Genomic DNA, 17,800 nt, shown 5'->3' with positions numbered 1-17,800 from the left:
GTTCCAGAGGTTCATAGCGCTCAAGACGCTGCTGAAGTTGCTGCACTTGTCTCCTTAGGTCATCCATCTCAATGTCACGTAGATGTCTCTCACGATGTGGTGAGTACTGGCAAGCTTGTCGGCCTCCACAACGCCCATGCCTCCCAACCATGATCGGATAGAGCTCTGATTACCAATTTGACACCGGATAACGGAGATTAAAGAGAAACCACAAGTGAACACTCAAAGATAAACAACTCGCCACTCTAAGAAATCCACCAAAGAAACCAAGTTTAAAAGTAATTCTTAATTTCTGAATGATTTATTTCCATACTCGTAGGGGTTTTAATAGTCTAGGCATGGAACAACCTTCAACCTTCCATGAATAGGTTACTAACCGTCACAGGGTGTTGTCCAAACATATTGAATCATTGTATATCAAATCCCGGAATGTTGGAAACTTCGTTGTTAAATTGTTGAAAGAAAGGTTGTTTGATGTAATACTTCGTAACACAATAAATTTGAAACCACTACTAGTTTACTGGACCATGTACTAATTTATGCAGAAAAGATCAGTGGCCTGGGAAACAAACTAAAAAATTAGTTAATCAATTACATTAACTACAGGCACACAATCTTCTGCAAGAATTGAGACCGGGGCTAGCTAATGTCTATTTTTCCGGCAATATCTTAACATGCATGTTAGAAGGTAGGGGCTCCTATGGTTACATCAAACGAGTCACTCGAAACGTATATCTCCGGCCACAACGGCTTTGTCGAACCACGGTCGTTTAGGATTGACACTCTGCTACCCTAACAGTCGTTGAAGCGGACCCAGTTTTCGCCTGGCTATGTTGTTTTCGGGGCAACTTGCGATGCTAAGAAATTTGGAATAACCAAGCAAGCACTGTGGTTTTGGATCATTATGTATGGTGGAGCTTAAAATTGGTTATCTGTCTCCTATTTTGCCACAGTACAGATAGCGAAGGAAATTGATGACCATTCGTAGAGGAAACACTCTTCCGATCCACTTGCAAAATGAGCAAGACAAGCTTGCGCTGTGCAAAGTTGTTAGAGTGGCGGTATTCTTCATTTTACATAAGATTAATCCGATTGTAGAACAAATATTTGATTATTCATAGATCATCGATAATGCGTGAATATTATTTATCGTTATTAAAATTTACATGTATGTTGTATGCATCGAGATTGTGATGCGCTTAAATCCAACATGTTGGACTGAGCGAGCGATACATTGTGGAAATAAGACAAATTGGCCTTGAGCTATAAGATCGCTTAGGTACACACTCTTCCAAAGAAAAAAACAAACACTTTCCTCTTAGGAATAAGTATAAAGCAACAAAATACTATTGTTCAAAAAGAAAGCAACAAATAAAGAGAAGTGCTCAAGATGTCAAAATTTAAACCAAACGTAAACAACTAAGGCGTACTTTCTGAAAGTTTGTGATTCAAATAGTAGAATCTACGTCACTTATATTTTTCTAGACAAAAAAAAAGAAAATAATGTTTGTCTACAAACATAACACCATTTCAAGGGTATTTAGAGCCATTCGAACTAGAACTTCATAAAATTTTATGCTTCTAATAGTTTTGAGTAGTACCACATGCATAATTGTACTTAAATTGTATATAACATAACCTAAACAACGAATATAAAACCGAATATACAACCAAAAATTGTACGGATAAAGATATGCATATCTCGTCCACTTTCTCATGCCTTAAAAGTAAAAAGAAGAAACATTTACAAACATTGGCTTAATTTCTTAGTGGAAAAAACAAATTAAAATTTAAAAATATTAAAAAAAAAAGGGAAAAAAAAAACAAAAAAGAAAGAAAGAGGCATTGAAGGGTGACACTCAAGAAGAGGCTTCCCTACACCATCTTCTGCCCACAATACAGCCGAGAACGAGGCCTTTCCTGTTCCTCTACCACCGAACACAACCCCCCTGCCGTCACTCTTCTCTATCCTGCGCCTCCCCTCTTAACCCACCCCCTACCCTTAACCTGCGCACCCTTTCCCCCCTATACCTTCCCCTCCCAATTTCCATTAAAACCTAGGATTCCCCTCCTCTCAGCCTCTTCCCCCAAATTCGGAGTCCTGAAGGGTCTTTGAGTTTCGGGTTAGGGTTTTTGAGAGATGTGGGATGCTTCAGGCATTGATGAATCTGCTCTCTCTTTGCTGGAAGCCATTTGGGCGCAGCGACGGTGAGGGACTCGGCTCTGTCGGAATCGTCGGCGCTGCGAACATCGGAGGCGGCGGTGGAGGACGAGATGGCAAAGATAATTTGCTTTGGTTCCGAGATTTCGGAAAGTACGCGTGGGGCGATTTCTCCATGGCGGTGGTCCAAGCCAATCAGGTGCTCGAGGACCAGAGCCAGATCGAGTCTGGACCCTTTGGAACCTTCGTCGGCGTATACGACGGACATGGCGGCCCGGAGACCGCTCGATACGTTTGCGACAATTTATTTAGACATTTCCAAGGTTCGTGATCCCCAACCCCCTCAAATATATATGATTTTTAGATTTGAATGGCATGGTTTCGAATTCGCCACGTCTTGGTGGAGAAAGTGTGATTGTTAATTTGTGGATCGGAATTGTTAATCGTGATGTTTGTTAAAGCTGTGAGCTTTTTGTTTAAGTTGTGATTTTGATTGGTCTTTTGAGTTTGGATCACGGATTATCTCTGCATACACTGCTTTGGAAAGTTGAATATATATCTCTGCGCGTAGAATTTGCTAAGCGAGTAAAAAAATTGTGGGACACTGCCTGGTTCTTCGTTGTAATGCATAGTTTTCGTTTCCTGTTGTTTTTATTTTACTTTAGTTGGGCAGTTTTGGGGTCGGGTTTCCTGTTTAACTATTGAAGAATGAGCCGCTCTTATGTTGGCTATCTTAGGCATTGTGTTTATGCAGCAATATCAGCGGAGTCTGAAGGTGTTGTGACAGCAGAGACTATCCAAAATGCTTTTCTCCGAACAGAGGAAGGGTTTACTGCCCTTGTTTCGGAGCTGTGGGGTACTAGACCCCAAGTAGCAACTGTCGGGTCATGCTGTCTGGTTGGAGTAATATGTCAGGGGACCCTATTTGTGGCAAACTTGGGAGATTCACGGTGTGTGTTGGGGAAGAAAGTGGGTAACACTGGGGAAATTGCTGCGATCCAGTTGTCCACTGAACACAATGCAAATCTCGAGGAGGTTAGGCATGAGCTGAAAGATTTGCACCCACATGATCCTGAAATTGTCGTTTTAAAGCATGGAGTTTGGAGAGTAAAAGGGATAATCCAGGTATTTTTTATTTATATTGTTCATCCAAAAGCTCATTAGTTTAGGTGTGCATTAATCTGTAACTACCTACAGTTATGTCATCAGTGTTTCTGTTCTCCTACCTGTTGTTTCTGAAGCCAATATTTGTCGAAATGGTGCAAGAACCCTAGTCCTAGCCTCCTAGGTTTTGTGTATGCGGTGTTTAGTCTGAGAATTTCTATCCTATGTCTGTCATGCATCTGCAGAGCTGTATTGCATCTTATGCTCGTCCTGTTTAGGATCCAGCAATAAGAATTACTGAAAGCTTAGAATTGTGAAGGATTAGGAAGCCCTTTGATGAGCATTTTGAACTAAGATAGAGTAGTCTAATTTATTCATTAGCTTCTAGCTTTGTTTATAACTTGAGATAACACCCTCGCTGATTCGTAATATCTTCAATAAGTTTGATTTTACCTGATTCAACCAAATTTTGTGAGGTAAATGGGTTGTGTTGCAAGGTCTAATTGAAATCATGGTTGTTTGTCTGATAGGCAAGAGATAATGAACTTAAAGGTAGTTGATTTGTTCCCATGTTAAAATTTGCCCCAGCGCCAAGATTTTTTTTTATTAGATGTGTATCTATATTGCAACGACAACAACAAAGCCTTTTCCCACTAAGACTGTGTCTATTTTATTTTGTAATTGTTGAAAATCATAGGAGTTCAAATGTATAAATACTTCGTATTTTGTTAGATCTACATAAGCCTGTTATCTTGCTAGAATCCTTCTGGAAGGAGATTTTTGGGCTATATTATGAATGCTTTGTTATAAATTTTCATAAGTTTGTTCATTCTTAAATAGTGATGTTTTGCAATAACTCCTTGCATTTATTTGATGTAGGTATCTAAATCTATAGGTGACGTATATATGAAACATGCACGGTTTAACAGGGAGCCAATTAGTGCAAAATTCAGACTTCCCGAACCAATGACCATGCCTATCTTGTCTGCCGAACCAACCATTCTTTCTCATCCCCTCCATCCAAATGATTCTTTCCTTATATTTGCTTCTGATGGTCTATGGGAACACTTGAGTAATGAAAAAGCGGTTGAGATTGTCCACAATCATCCACATGCAGTAAGATTCTGACCTTTTCAGTTTTTAGTCATATTAAATAATTCTTATTTTCAATCACATTCATGTCATACTTTCTTACCTGCCTTGGTGTAGATCAAATGTCCTTAAAGAATGATCGCAATAGAAGAAGTATATTTGAATGGATGCCCAGACGAAACATATAGGTTTCAATATTCTTGAAAATATTTATCTTTATTCCTCGCTGTCACATTTTTATCTGATATTGATGCTTGTGCCGACTTGAGTTTTGAATACCTATTGACGGAAATATAGATGTAAGGATAAATACTTTGCCTTTTAATTTGCACCTTAGGGAAGTAAAAAGAAGCATTGGCTTTGAGCCGATGCTTTAAGCATTTTCTGGTATCTGATACTTATTGTGTATATCTATTTTAATGAGATTATATGCTGTTCTTGATCTCTGATGTTGACTAGTACCCGTGTTGGCAGGGAAGTGCCAAGCGGCTTGTTAAGACGGCTCTCCAAGAAGCTGCAAGGAAAAGAGAGATGCGATATTCAGATCTTCGAAAAATTGACAAGAAGGTCAGACGGCATTTTCACGATGATATAACTGTCATTGTTTTATTCTTAAACCATGACCTAATATCCAGAGGCACAGCGCAAGAGCCCCCAGTATCGATAAAAAGTGCCCGTGACCACTGATACGTTTATGAAATCAAACATGTCTCTGCTGCCCCTGATTTTGATACGTGCGTGAACGATCATACTACTATCGGGAGAAATAATTTCCAGGATGAATTGGCTAGACAAACCACCGGGATCCAGAGATGATGGTTGATTTTTGAAGAGGCTTTTCAAGTTTTAATGTCAGAAGAGTAACTTAATTACATAGTCGTATAATTCCATGTTTCTGTCGTATCTAAAATGAATGTTGTTGTTGGTTTGGTTGCCTCTCGGAAACAGAATGCGAGAGCCGCAGTGTCATTATAAATTTTTTCCTTTCAATAGTACAGCTACACCTCTTGTTCTATTCATTACCAGGGAACTCTTTTAACTGCTTGTAACGGCAATTGCATCCTTTGGAAAAGGGCAAGGGCAAGACATTTGAATTGACTTTGGGCAACTCCATCCGTTGGGTATGGGCAAGGGCAAAGACAATTATTATTCACTTATACACATTTTAAATTTTTTAATGTTTTGTTGGCTTTATCTTCCCCTTGTCGATATTATCTTATATTTCCAATGAGATTTTCTCGTCATGTGTGATTATTCATTAATACTACTCGCTCAGTCTTTTGATAAGATTCTCAACTATTTATGTAGTGTCATGTGCAAAAATCTTCTTCCACATGTGTTGCACTTTCATTTCTTTCCCGTGATCGAATAATGAGTTACCAGCACCTAAGTCTCAAGCAAAGCAACGTCCTCGGGTGTAACGTCTTTTCCAATTGATCAACATGCTTTCTCTCTAATATTTTTTGTAACAAAAGTACTTGGAAAGTGGAAAACAAATATAAGAGATTGTAGTAAAAATAAACAAGGTTCTAAAAGACGTTAGGCGCTAGTCAGACGGCGGGCTGCGGCCTAACGTTTAGGCGAGTAGATCTATTATATTTCGTGTAAATAAATGTCTGTTTATACTTAAAATATATATAATTTTATCATAAACTACAAAATAGAATGATATATATATAATATGAAGTATTGGAATATAAGGGAAAAACATGAGAAACAAACATATAATGTGTGTTCATTTAAGTATTCAATAAGTCTCTTACAATTTATTTTCTGTCTAAGAGTAGCAACCTAGACGGTTGCCTAGGCGGCCTAGGAGGGTGCCTAAGCAGGTCTAGGTGCCTTTCTTAATTTTTAAACGTCTAGGCACTAATCGAGACGGTGGCTAACCGCCTAACATCTTGGCGGAGATTTTTAAAACAGTGAAAATAAATAATGAGTTGTAGTGTGGGGAATGAAGAAGATGGTTGAGTTTTTATAAACTTAATTGTTCTTTTTATTTAATTTTTTACAGTTAGATTAATCATGATTGTTCCATGTGGCACAATAGTAGGATTTTCGAGGAAAAAAAAATGACCGTTTAGAAATCCAACAATCTAGGACAGGCAGGGCAAAGAGCCATTGGACTCTGTCGGCTGGCGTATGTCGCAAGGCCTGCCCTCCACTGACTAACGCCGTTCCATGTGGAGTCATGAGTGGACTCATGGGCGGGCAAAAGTTGGCTGGACAGCACAACGGGCTTGACGGAGCCCCCGAATCGCCATGGCCCGCTGAAGCAACTTTTTTATGTTTTGGGCAGTTAAACGGCTCTTACCTCTGCTGGGAATAGCTGGAATTGCTCTAATAAGCGAATCCGATAAATATATGTTGTTTATTTCAGCATAAGTTGGGGTCGATATTTATGTTGTGAAACATAGTTCATTGATTGTACTTTGCATCCATGAAGCCTTGGGATGCCAATGCATACAACAAAGAGGAAAGTCACGAGGGGCAAATATTTGTCATGGTGGAATACCACTGGTATAATTGCATTATGTGTTAAAATATAAATTATATTATTATATCATTGGGTGGAATATTATCAGATCGTCCAATTATATTATAACTTATGGTTACGTGATATATGACATTTTTGTATCAGATAGTAATTTTTTACATTAAATATTGCATTGATAATACTATTTGTTTACTATTACCATCATTTTAATAGAAACATGGTCCCTGCTTTGCGTTTTGACCAACATGGACAAAGTTGGATTAGAGCAATTTGCTCTCAGCAAAACATCAACTTTCTTAAACAAATTAAACTACAGCAGATTGAAATGGTTCCGGCTTGTTTCAGCATTCTCTTAAACGAAAGCTTTCGCAGATCCGGTTTCCCCCTTTAATTTCTTGTTTCCAGCTCTATCGTTCAAACCGAGCCACGGAGGAGAATCAAAGATGATGCAGCCAGGAAGAGGACGAGAAAGAGGACTGGTGGATCTCATCGATCAATCCCATGTGATGTTACATTCCTGCTTTTGGCCTGAGAGTGGTAAGATGTAATTGAGTTAACAGTGCAAAGTTAGAAGCAGCGCTACAAGAAACTATGGGGGGAACCCACATCGGCCATCTGAGGAAGTAGGAGAGTTAAGATGTGGGATAAAAACGAAAGCCCGACGGTGAATTAAGCATACATTTCTCGGTTTTTGGGATAAGATCAGGTGTAGTATCTATTATTATTAGTTTAATATTTGATACGTGGGCAATAGTTTATATGATATTAAATTAATTTTTTAAGAAAGGTTTATTACAATAATTAGCTATTGGGATTTATAGTTTATATGATATTAAATTAATTTTTTAAGAAAGGTTTATTACAATAATTTGCTATTGGGATTTTTGTGTGTCGCATAATTTGCTATTGGGATTTTTGTGTGTCGCATAAGCGTTGTTTGGCTGCTTGGGCCTGGCACACCCCACCAAATCAAAGTTTAAAATTTGATGGCCCAACCCAAGCAACTTATTTGCTGCTACAAACTGTAAGCGTTGTGATGGAATGGAATAGATTACGGAGTTACGGATTCAGGAACATGCAAGCTTTCGTGTTCCTCCCAAAGTTAAGGTTTGCGCATGCAGAATTGGTAATGACATCCTCCCAACCAGAGCAAACCTCACTAGGAGACACGTGGGTGATCGATGATCTGACTTGCCTCCTGGTTACGTGAGCAAGAGCGTTCTTGACACCTCTATGTGGAATGCATAATATTATTTTAGAGTACAAATCACTTCAGATCATTGACACCTCTATGTGGAGTGCAATTCACTTCAGATCATTTCAGCATTGCAATGGCGTTCTTCTAATTAGAGAAATAACACAACGTGATCTATCTAAAAAATTCATCAAATAAGTTGATGGAGCACAACCAATATTAACTTTGGAGAATAGATGACTATAAAATACCTTCCTTTGTTTCTATTTTGTTTTTTTTTTTTTTTTAAGTATTTCCTGAGCGGCACGAGTTGATTTAATTTATTTGTGTTGTGCCTTTGTGTTTTAAAGCAAACGCAAAACAAAATACCTTGGCAGACCTAAGAGACGAGGTCAGGGACTATGTCGCAAAACGAAGTCATGGTAGTTAACGTTGCGAGACAAATGAAGTCATGGTAGTTAACGTCACATACAGCATCGGGACACGGGATGTAGAGAGCGAGATGAGGCTTATGGTTCTTTTGCGAAAGTTGGTGTCGATTTCTCACATGGGAGAAGTTATTCCAATAATTTGGCTCGAGTAATTACTCAATCATGAAAACGAAAAATATTTTAATGTCACCAAACGTGGAATGGGATACAAATTTCACTCTCCTGTTGTTAACTTTACTACCAAATGATACCCCAAAAGATGTTAGATTGCATCAGATTGGAATGGTATGATATCATGCGGCATGTTTCAACCATAGCTTTCTGCAATCTCTCCAGTGAGTTAGAAGCATTAACTAGCTACTTCTAAGATACCACTTACCCTCTAGTTTCTTATTTGGAGCTCTGTCGTTCGAATCGAGCCATGGAGGAGAAGTGTCAATCTCCAAGATGCAGCCAGAAAGAGGACGAGTTGATCTCAACTACAACTCTTAACTGGGAAGAACAAGACCAATGGCATGGGTATGATGATTCGAAAGGGGTGGATGACGAGTACTGGCCCAGCGATGGATGGAACTAATGCATGCGGAAGGTGGTGGAATATGATGACGACACGTAGCATCAATAAGACATGAATTGAGTGTGACTAAAGTAAAGTGTGATAAGATATAAAGAAAGATTTTCACCCATTATTGTAGGAAAGAGACAAAAGAGTATAATGTTTTTTAGGGATGGTTTGGTATTGTTGTGAAAAAAAGAGTATAATGTTTCACCTAAAATTGTGAAAAAAAACTGAAACTGAATGTTTATTAAACACAAAAACAACTTCTAGCTTTTTTTTATACCAGCTTTTTTCAGAATCACCTCAGTACTAAACCAAACTTTAAATGCCTGGGAGATGCTCTGGATAATCCTTGATACAAGCGACGCTGTGCTGTGATTCCACTGAAAATCCCAACTGCTGCATCAATCCCCTCGTTCGCTGCACTCACCACTGACACATCGGCTGCAGAGTCTATGCAATCAACTGCAACCAATCGTTTGTCAAGCAATTAACATCAATTTAATCCAATACCTAATCTCACTTAGTCAGCAAAAAATCAGTTAAATTTTAGTTAATCATCTCCTGCAAGAGCGTAAACCAGAGAAAGGTTCCTGATATGAACCACATCTTTGAAGCTTGCGCCGCAGATGAGCTTGACCCATTTGCCATTCTCAAGAGATTTTGCTGGAGAGGAGGTTTTTGATGGAATCCCAACAGTTCTTATGAGATTCTTCACTTCTTCAAGGCCTTTGCTGCTTGTAACCTTCAATTTGGCTGAAATTTTTAGCACAAAACTTAACTGTTAGAGAGAGAGAGAGAGAGAGAGAGAGAGAGAGAGAGATAGAGAGAGAGAGAGAAGAGACCTTGGTGTTGGTGGTGAGGAGAAATTGAAGCATTGCAGAAGAAGCTCAAAGCCATCATCTCAAACATCCATTAACGGATATTTCCCAAGAGCTGTAGTTTCAGTTATGTACTTTCACTAATTTTTTTTCTATTTTTTTATCTTATTAGCTTAATGCATTTGCTTTTCTGTGTATGCTTTGAGGGAGCTGCGGAGAGGCTTTAGGTGAACTTGGGTTGAAGTACGAGGACAGAAAGAGTACTTCGAAATAGTGCATTAGAATCCCACATCGACCACGGAAGAAAATATAAGAACGAAGATGTGCATAAAAACGAATGCCCAATATTGACATAAGCATACCTTTCTCGGCCTTTTGGCTAAGATCAAGTGTAGTATCTGTTCTTATCAGTTTAATATCTGATACGTGGACCAATGGTTCACACGATATTAAATTAATTTTTTTAGGGTGAGGGTTCAATACAGTAGCTTGCTATTGGAGCTTTTGTGTGTCGTCCAAGCGTTGCACTACTGCTTGGGCCTGGCACAACCCACCAAATCCTAGTTTTAAATTTTTATGGCCCAACCTATATTAAGCAATACCAATCAATCCCTGTTGGAACCCAATTTTGTAGCGATGCTTTAGTTGTCCATTTTTATTTTAGACCTCTCCTCATGCCAGCTCGTATGTGCTTTTGAGATTCTCTTCCTTTAATATGCCTAGGGGCTTCATTTTTTTAATTTTCACACAAGGTTTCAAAAACGTCAAAACAGCCATTTTAATTTGTCACTTGTATATATTATCCCCTTTTATTTCTGAAATTGAAGTTCCAATTAGCTTTTGGCGATACCGTCTACACTTTGCTGTTTGTATACGTTTCATATCCCACATCCGCTGCACAAAAAACGTGGGAGAAACAAGATAAGTATAAAATACAATACAACATACTTGTATTTTAAATGTGTATGTTCATTATTTGATTTGAGGGAAGCCAACATTTCTATGTATGCAATGACATTATTGTTTATACATGTATAATGTCATTGCTTGTACATACATAAAGTAATTTACTCAAATCAAATAATGGATATCCATATTTATAAGTATGCATGAGGTCGACTTTTTAAATAAAAATCCGGTCATCGTATATTATGCGGTCAATTTTTGTTAGGTACTATTTATATTCAATTTTAAATAAAAAATTTACAATAATTTCTAATCGCACGATGTACGATAAACGAATGTGATTGGAGGATTTCCAGAATCCTCACAAAGAGATTCCGACGAAGATCCTCCTAGAGTGTGAATAAAGTAAAGTATAATGAGTTGTAAAGAGAGATTCCCTTTCATTATTGTAGGAAAGAGACAAAAGAATATAATGTCTCTTAGTCCTAGATGAGGTTCTGTAGACTTCCTCCCTTACCTATATACTCGGTTGAGCATTCATGCTTGGTTCACCAAGCATTGTAAGATATTGAAGTATCGTTAAAGAGAGTTTGTTTGTTTAACCCTCTTTGTTCAGTATTCTTAGCTTGAGTCATCCTAAAGAGTAGAGATCCTAGTGTAAAGCTTAGTTTCCTAGTAGTGTTAAGTTTTATTTTAATCTCTGGATTTTGGTGATAAGATTTGGTTTTGTAGGCCTGAGAGTGATAAGATGTAATTGTTAGAAACAACACTGCAAAAAAGTGTAACAGTCCCACATCAGCCAGCTTATTAAATTAGGAGAGTTAATTTGTAGAAAAAGGGAAGCCCAACAATGAAATAATCGTACCTTTCTTGTCCTTTTGGCTAAGATCAAGTGTAGTATATGTTCTTATTAGTTTAATATATGATACGTGAGTTAATGATTTATATGATATTAAATTAATTTTTTTTAGAGTGAAAGCTCACTACAATAGCTTGCTAAGCGTTGCACTACTGCTCGGGCCAGGCACAACCCACCAAATCATAGTTTAGTCTCTTACAGCCCAACCTAGAAGCCGAACGTAGCCTATTACCCAAGTATTTATTGGAAAATTTGACAGTTCGCAACCAAAGAAACAGCCTCTCTTTAAGTGCCTGAAGGAGGAGCTCTGGATAATCCTTGATACAAGCGACGTCGTGTTGTGATTCCACTGAAAATCCCAACTGCTGCATCAATCCCCTCGTTCACTGCACTCACCACTGACACATCTGCTGCGCAGTCTATGCAATCAACTGCAACCAATCGCAACCAATCGGTTGTGAAGCAATTAACATCAATTTAATCCACTATCTAATCTCACTTAGTCAGCATAAAATCAGTCAAATTTTAGTTAATTACCTCCTGCAAGAGTGTAAACCAGAGAACGGTTCCTGATATCAACCACATCCTCGAAGCTTGCGCCGCAGATGAGCTTGACCCATTTGCCATTTTCAAGAGATTTTGCTGGAGTGGAGGTTTTTTATGGAATCCCAACAGTTCTTATGAGATTCTTCACTTCTTCAAGGCCTTTGCTGCTTGTAACCTTCAATTTGGCTGAAATTTTAGCACAAAACTTAACCGTTAGAGAGAGAGAGAGAGAGAGGAGAGACCTTGGTGTTGGTCGTGAGGAGAAATTGAAGCATTGAAGCATTGCAGAAGAAGCTCAAAGCCATCATCTCAAAAATCCATTAACGGATATTTCCTAAGAACTGTAGTTTCAGTTATGTACTTTCACTAATTTTTTTTCTATTTTTTTTATCTTATTAGCTTAATGCATTTGCTTTTCTGTGTATGCTTTGAGGGAGCTGCGGAGAGGCTTTAGGTGAACTTGGGTTGAAGTACGAGGACAAAAAGAGTACTTCGAAATAGTGCGTTAAAATCCCACATCGACCACGGAAGAAAGTCGAAGAACGAAGATGCGTATAAAAACGAATGCCCAATATTGACATAACCATACCTTTCTCGGCCTTTTGGCTAAGATCAAGTGTAGTATCTGTTCTTATCAGTTTAATATCTGATACGTGGACCAATGGTTCACACGATATTAAATTAATTTTTTTAGGGTGAGAGCTCATTACAGTAGCTTGCTACTGGAGCTCTTGTGTGTCGTCCAAGCGTTGCACTACTGCTCGGACCGGGCACAACCCACCAAATCCTAGTTTAGTCTTTTCCAGCCCAACCTAGAAGCCAAACGTAGCCTATTACCCAAGTATTTATTGGAAAATTTGACAGCTCCCAACCAAAGTAACGGCCTCTCTTAAGTGCCTGAAGGAGATGCTCTGGATAATCCTTGATACAAGCGACGCCGTGTTGTGATTCCACTGAAAATCCCAACTGCTGCATCAATCCCCTCGTTCACTGCACTCACCACTGACACATCTGCTGCGCAGTCTGTGCTATCAACTGCAACCAATCGGTTGTGAGGCAATTAACATCAATTTTATCCACTATCTAATCTCACTTAGTTAGCATAAAATCAGTTAAATTTTAGTTAATTACCTCCTGCAAGAGTGTAAACCGGAGAACGGTTCCTGATATCAACCACATCCTCGAAGCTTGCACCGCAGATGAGCTTGACCCATTTGCCATTTTCAAGAGATTTTGCTGGAGATGAGGTTTTTTATGGAATCCCAACAGTTCTTATGAGATTCTTCACTTCTTCAAGGCCTTTGCTGCTTGTAACCTTCAATTTGGCTGAAATTTTAGCACAAAACTTAACCGTTAGAGAGAGAGAGAGAGAGAGAGAGAGAGGAGAGACCTTGGTGTTGGTCGTGAGGAGAAATTGAAGCATTGAAGCATTGCAGAAGAAGCTCAAAGCCATCATCTCAAACATCCATTAACGGATATTTCCCAAGAGCTGTAGTTTCAGTTATGTACTTTCACTAATTTTTTTTCTATTTTTTTTATCTTATTAGCTTAATGCATTTGCTTTTCTGTGAATACTTTGAGGGAGCTGCGGAGAGGCTTTAGGTGAACTTGGGTTGAAGTACGAGGACAGAAAGAGTACTTCGAAATAGTGCATTAGAATCCCACATCGACCACAGAAGAAAATAGACGAACGAAGATGCGTATAAAAACGAATGCCCAATATTGACATAAGCATACCTTTCTCGGCCTTTTGGCTAAGATCAAGTGTAGTATCTGTTCTTATCAGTTTAATATCTGATACGTGGACCAATGGTTCACATGATATTAAATTAATTTTTGTAGGGTGAGAGCTCATTACAGTAGCTTGCTATTAGAGCTCTCGAGTGTCGTCCAAGCGTTGCACTACTGCTCGGGCCTGGCACAACCCACCAAATCCTAGTTTTAAATTTTCATGGCCCAACCTATATTAAGTAATACCAATCAGTCCCTGTTGGAAGCCAATTTTGTAGCGATGCTTTAGTTGTTCATTTTTATTTTAGACCTTCTATCCTCATGCCAGCTCGTATGTGCTTTAAGATTCTCTTCCTTTAATTTGCCAAGGGGCTTCACTTTTTAATTTTCACACAAGGTTTCAAAAATGTCAGAACAACCATTTTAGTTTGTCACTTGTATATATTATCCCCTTTTACTTCTGAAATTGAAGTTCCAATTAGCTTTTGGCAATACCATCTACACTTTGCAGTTTGTATACGTTTCATATCCCACATCGTCTGCACAAAAAACGTGGGAGAAACAAGATAAGTATAAAATACAATACAACATACTTGTATTTTAGATGTGTATGTTCATTATTTGATTTGAGGGTAGCCAACATTTCTATGTATGCAATGACATTATTGTTTATACATGTATAATGTCAATGCTTGTACATACATAAAGTAATTTACTCAAATCAAATAATGGATATCCATATTTATAAGTATGCATGAGGTCGACTTTTTTTCAGTGTTGTTGCTATTATAAGTATGCATGTATGAGTAAGACTAACTTTTTGCAATGTCAATAACAATCGTTTACAAAAACAAACAGAAACCAAATGCTGTTACTTTCACTAATTTGCTTTAGTTTGACAATGAACTTAAGAACAAATCTATGATTCTCTGTATCCTTGGACTCTGTTTCCATAATCCCATACCCCTTAACGAATGTAAAATCCCCAATCCCAGAAACAATCCCAATCCCAGACTACTTCCTCAATTTTCTCCATCCGTGGATATGACATTCTTAGTTTACCTTTATACAACTAAAAAACTATATCATATTCATAAAATATGATTTGTTTATGCATTGTTAAAACCTAACACACTTAGTTTAATTAGCAATATTTTTCTCTCAGCTGTAGAAAAAGTGGTTTCTAGCTCGAATCCTTCATTTTCTTAATAAACAATAACAAAAATGAATGTACTTAAAAATTTATAAGGTTCATATTTATTACGTAGGTGACAAAGGAAAAATATGAGGCCATTGAAAATGGGAATCTGTTTGGATATTTTCAAAAAGTTGACCTAGAGTCCTAGATAATATTTTCAAAAAGTCTCCAACTGTTGTCCGCCAAAAATGGAGATCCTTTTAGATAAAGGCTTATATATATCATCTGGGACTAGGTCAATGCGAATGACAATTTAGTGGTTTCTCTGTCTTACCAAAACTTCTATGTGAAGAGATGGCCTAGTAACATGTATTGAGAATAGTGTCAGGCATCTTTTAGCCGAGGTGGGGGAGTTCGTTGAACTGGAGGACCCAATGACTGGTTAATATTGGAAATCCACTCATCACGGGTTGTTGGCTACCAAGATCTAAAGATACGGACTAATGGATTGAATTTAGGTATGAACAGCTCCAAGACTTTTGTTACAAATGTGGGAGAATTGGGCATATCAGCATTGAGTGTTCATTCCTGCCCAACCGTGGGGGGAGAGAGGGGCGGCGGGCTATGGAGAATGGACCAAAGCAAAACAGCCAAGGGCAATATGAAAACGGGCAGCCTAACCTAATCGTCCCCGGGGAATGCCGGAATGATGGGGCAATTCGTGAGTGACAGAATGAGGCATCACAAATGGGCGGGGAATCAGTGCACGAAGCAACGAGTGGTGGGTAGGCAAGTGAGAAGAAATCCCTTGACATCCTCTGCGGAACTCACAAACCAAGGTTCCCTGAACCTAGAACCCTATTTGTTGGCAGCACGAGAAGTAAGGAACACAACGGCTTTTTCCAGGTGATAATTGGTGGGACCTTACCACATAAGGCTCATAATATAATTATGAGAGGTGATGGATTTGGATATGGCTACATTAATTTGATTAGGTCGGATACTCAAGCCCACCCGAGGGGGAGGGGGGGTTGTGTGAGCATTCAAGACCTGGTGGAACAATGTATGAGATAGGAGCCCGCTACACTTGACTGACCCCAATTATGTGAGTCATCTCCATCTGGTGGCCAACATAGTAACCCAATAGTGCAGATGATCTTTATAGACCTATCCCCGAGTCTTGTAATCTCTAATATGGCTATTCCATGTAAGGTGGAGATAGCCCAAGGAAAGCCCAATATCTTTGAATAGATGGGTTTGAAGCAAAGCAATGACAATAAGTCTTATCTGGGAGTGCAATCTCCCAAGAAAAAAGCCAAAGCTGGGGAAGACATCATAATACATGGAAGAAGGAAAAAGAGTTATTTTGATGGTATGTCCCAGTGAGAATAATGGTCTGCAGTTAAGAATGCGATCCTTGTAAAGGAGGACCTGCAAGATGTCTCAGTGATAGAAGAAGACAATATCTGGAACTACCTTGACAGTATTGCTGAGGATGAGAGTCATGAGCGAAAGGCTGGAAAATAACTCCAGGGTGGTGGTGGCGGCGACTGGCCTCAAACAGCCGCAAAATCGATATGATGTGTCATATCCCGGCCTAGGCCCCCACCACATCTCGGGTTCGACTCCACCGTAGCACGATATTGTCCGCTTTGTACCCCAACCATGCCCTCATAGTTTTGTTTCTGGGAACTCACATGAGAACTTCCCAGTGGGTCACCCATCCTGGTGATGCTATCGCGCGAACTCGCTTAACTTCGGAGTTCCTACAGAACTCGAAGCCAATGAGCTCCCAAAAGGCCTTGTGCTAGGTAGAGATGGGAATATGTAAAGGATCCACTCCCCTAGGCGATGTGGGATGTTACAATCCACCCCCCTTAGGGGCCCGACGTCCTCGTTGGCACACTTCCGACCAAAGATTGGCTCTGATACCAAATTGTCATATCCTAGCCCGGGCCCCCACCACATCTCGGGCTCGACTTCACCGTAGCACGATATTGTCCGCTTTGGGCCCCAACCACACTCTCATGGTTTTGTTTCTGGGAACTCACACGAGAACTTCTCAGTGGGTCACCTATCCTGGGAATGCTTTCGCACGAACTCGCTTAACTTCGGAGTTCCTATAAAACCTGAAGCCAATGAGCTCCCGAAAGGCCTCATGCTAGGTAGAGATGGAAATATACATATAAGACATAGATGATCTACTCCCCTGGGTGATGTCGGATGTTACATAATGCACCTCTTATGGATAATGGTTTAGGGTCGAACATGGTGGTTTGAGCCATTCACGAGCTCATACAGAAACATAGACCCTCTGTGGTGTTTTTATTTGAAACCAAGAAGAAAAGCCATATATTACAAGGGATGAGAAGGAGAATGGGGTATACTCATGGATGGGATATTCCACCGGTGGAAACGACTGGTAGGTTGAGCCTCTGGTGGAACGATCATGTGGAAATTCATATCAAAGTTATAACTAAGAATTTGATCCATACCATGATACGGGAGAATGATCATTGTGATTGGTTTCAAGCCTCATGGATATATAACACTCCTTATAGGGCAGATAAGAGGGAGTTTTGGGATTGGCTTACTAGGGTGCTGGAGCCCACTGCTGACCTTTGGTTTTGTGGATGGGACCTTAATGAGTTCTTATGGGAATTTGAGAAATTGGGCGGTAGAGAGGATTTCCACACAAGACCAAGATATCTTTAGAAGTTTATGTCTACTATGAGATTGATTGACTTATGTTTTAGCGGC

General features: G+C 39.3%; 1 protein-coding gene, 1 long non-coding RNA gene, 3 other non-coding genes and 2 pseudogenes across 7 annotated transcripts; 6 read left to right on the top strand and 1 right to left on the bottom strand.

Annotated features, from left to right (window-relative positions):
- The first annotated feature begins 1,674 nt into the window (after window positions 1-1,674).
- Window positions 1,675-5,535, top strand: LOC103928901 (probable protein phosphatase 2C 42). Of its 3 annotated transcripts, XR_007253663.1 has the most exons (5): window positions 1,676-2,484; window positions 2,916-3,286; window positions 4,145-4,381; window positions 4,475-4,545; window positions 4,832-4,964. XR_007253663.1 is itself a non-coding variant. In XM_048572052.1 (4 exons), exons 1-4 carry the CDS (start codon window positions 2,148-2,150, stop codon window positions 5,042-5,044), a joined length of 1,173 nt encoding a protein of 390 aa, XP_048428009.1. In that variant the 5' UTR covers window positions 1,675-2,147; the 3' UTR covers window positions 5,045-5,535. The 3 variants fall into 3 exon arrangements, 2 of the variants coding, with proteins under 2 accessions (XP_048428009.1, XP_009336282.1); XM_048572052.1 differs by lacking the exon at window positions 4,475-4,545 and having other exon boundaries at window positions 1,675-2,484; window positions 4,817-5,535; XM_009338007.3 differs by lacking the exon at window positions 4,475-4,545 and having other exon boundaries at window positions 1,689-2,484; window positions 4,832-5,535.
- A 1,994-nt stretch (window positions 5,536-7,529) lies between these two features.
- Window positions 7,530-7,645, top strand: LOC125471699 (annotated as a pseudogene).
- Window positions 7,646-9,191: 1,546 nt separating this feature from the next.
- Window positions 9,192-10,350, bottom strand: LOC125471537. Its single transcript, XR_007253664.1, has 2 exons — window positions 9,885-10,350; window positions 9,192-9,795 (listed from the first exon to the last, which is right to left on the bottom strand). It is a non-coding gene; the product is annotated as an uncharacterized LOC125471537 (long non-coding RNA).
- Window positions 10,219-10,414, top strand: LOC125471695. The gene has a single exon (XR_007253786.1). It is a non-coding gene; the product is annotated as a U2 spliceosomal RNA (small nuclear RNA).
- Window positions 10,415-11,627: 1,213 nt separating this feature from the next.
- LOC125471697 lies at window positions 11,628-11,800 on the top strand (annotated as a pseudogene).
- Window positions 11,801-12,756: 956 nt separating this feature from the next.
- LOC125471693 lies at window positions 12,757-12,952 on the top strand. Its single transcript, XR_007253784.1, has one exon. It is a non-coding gene; the product is annotated as a U2 spliceosomal RNA (small nuclear RNA).
- A 952-nt stretch (window positions 12,953-13,904) lies between these two features.
- Window positions 13,905-14,100, top strand: LOC125471690. The gene has a single exon (XR_007253781.1). It is a non-coding gene; the product is annotated as a U2 spliceosomal RNA (small nuclear RNA).
- The last annotated feature ends 3,700 nt before the right edge of the window (window positions 14,101-17,800 follow it).

The sequence above is a fragment of a genome, unplaced genomic scaffold (genome assembly GCF_019419815.1).
Source record: "Pyrus x bretschneideri cultivar Hongxiangsu unplaced genomic scaffold, Pyrus_bretschneideri_v1 Contig6, whole genome shotgun sequence".
Taxonomy (NCBI): domain Eukaryota; kingdom Viridiplantae; phylum Streptophyta; class Magnoliopsida; order Rosales; family Rosaceae; genus Pyrus; species Pyrus x bretschneideri.
The sequence above is the reverse complement of the archived record's forward strand: the minus strand, read 5'-3'. Positions and strand labels throughout refer to the sequence as shown.

What these genes read in the sequence shown, in the direction of transcription:
- LOC103928901 (XM_048572052.1), top strand. Translation starts at nt 2,148, where the DNA reads ATGCTTCAGGCATTGATGAATCTGCTCTCTCTTTGCTGGAAGCCATTT. An exon ending in TTTATTTAGACATTTCCAAG is followed by an intron (nt 2,485 to 2,915) that starts GTTCGTGATCCC and finishes GTGTTTATGCAG; the next exon opens with CAATATCAGCGGAGTCTGAA. An exon ending in GAGTAAAAGGGATAATCCAG is followed by an intron (nt 3,287 to 4,144) that starts GTATTTTTTATT and finishes TATTTGATGTAG; the next exon opens with GTATCTAAATCTATAGGTGA.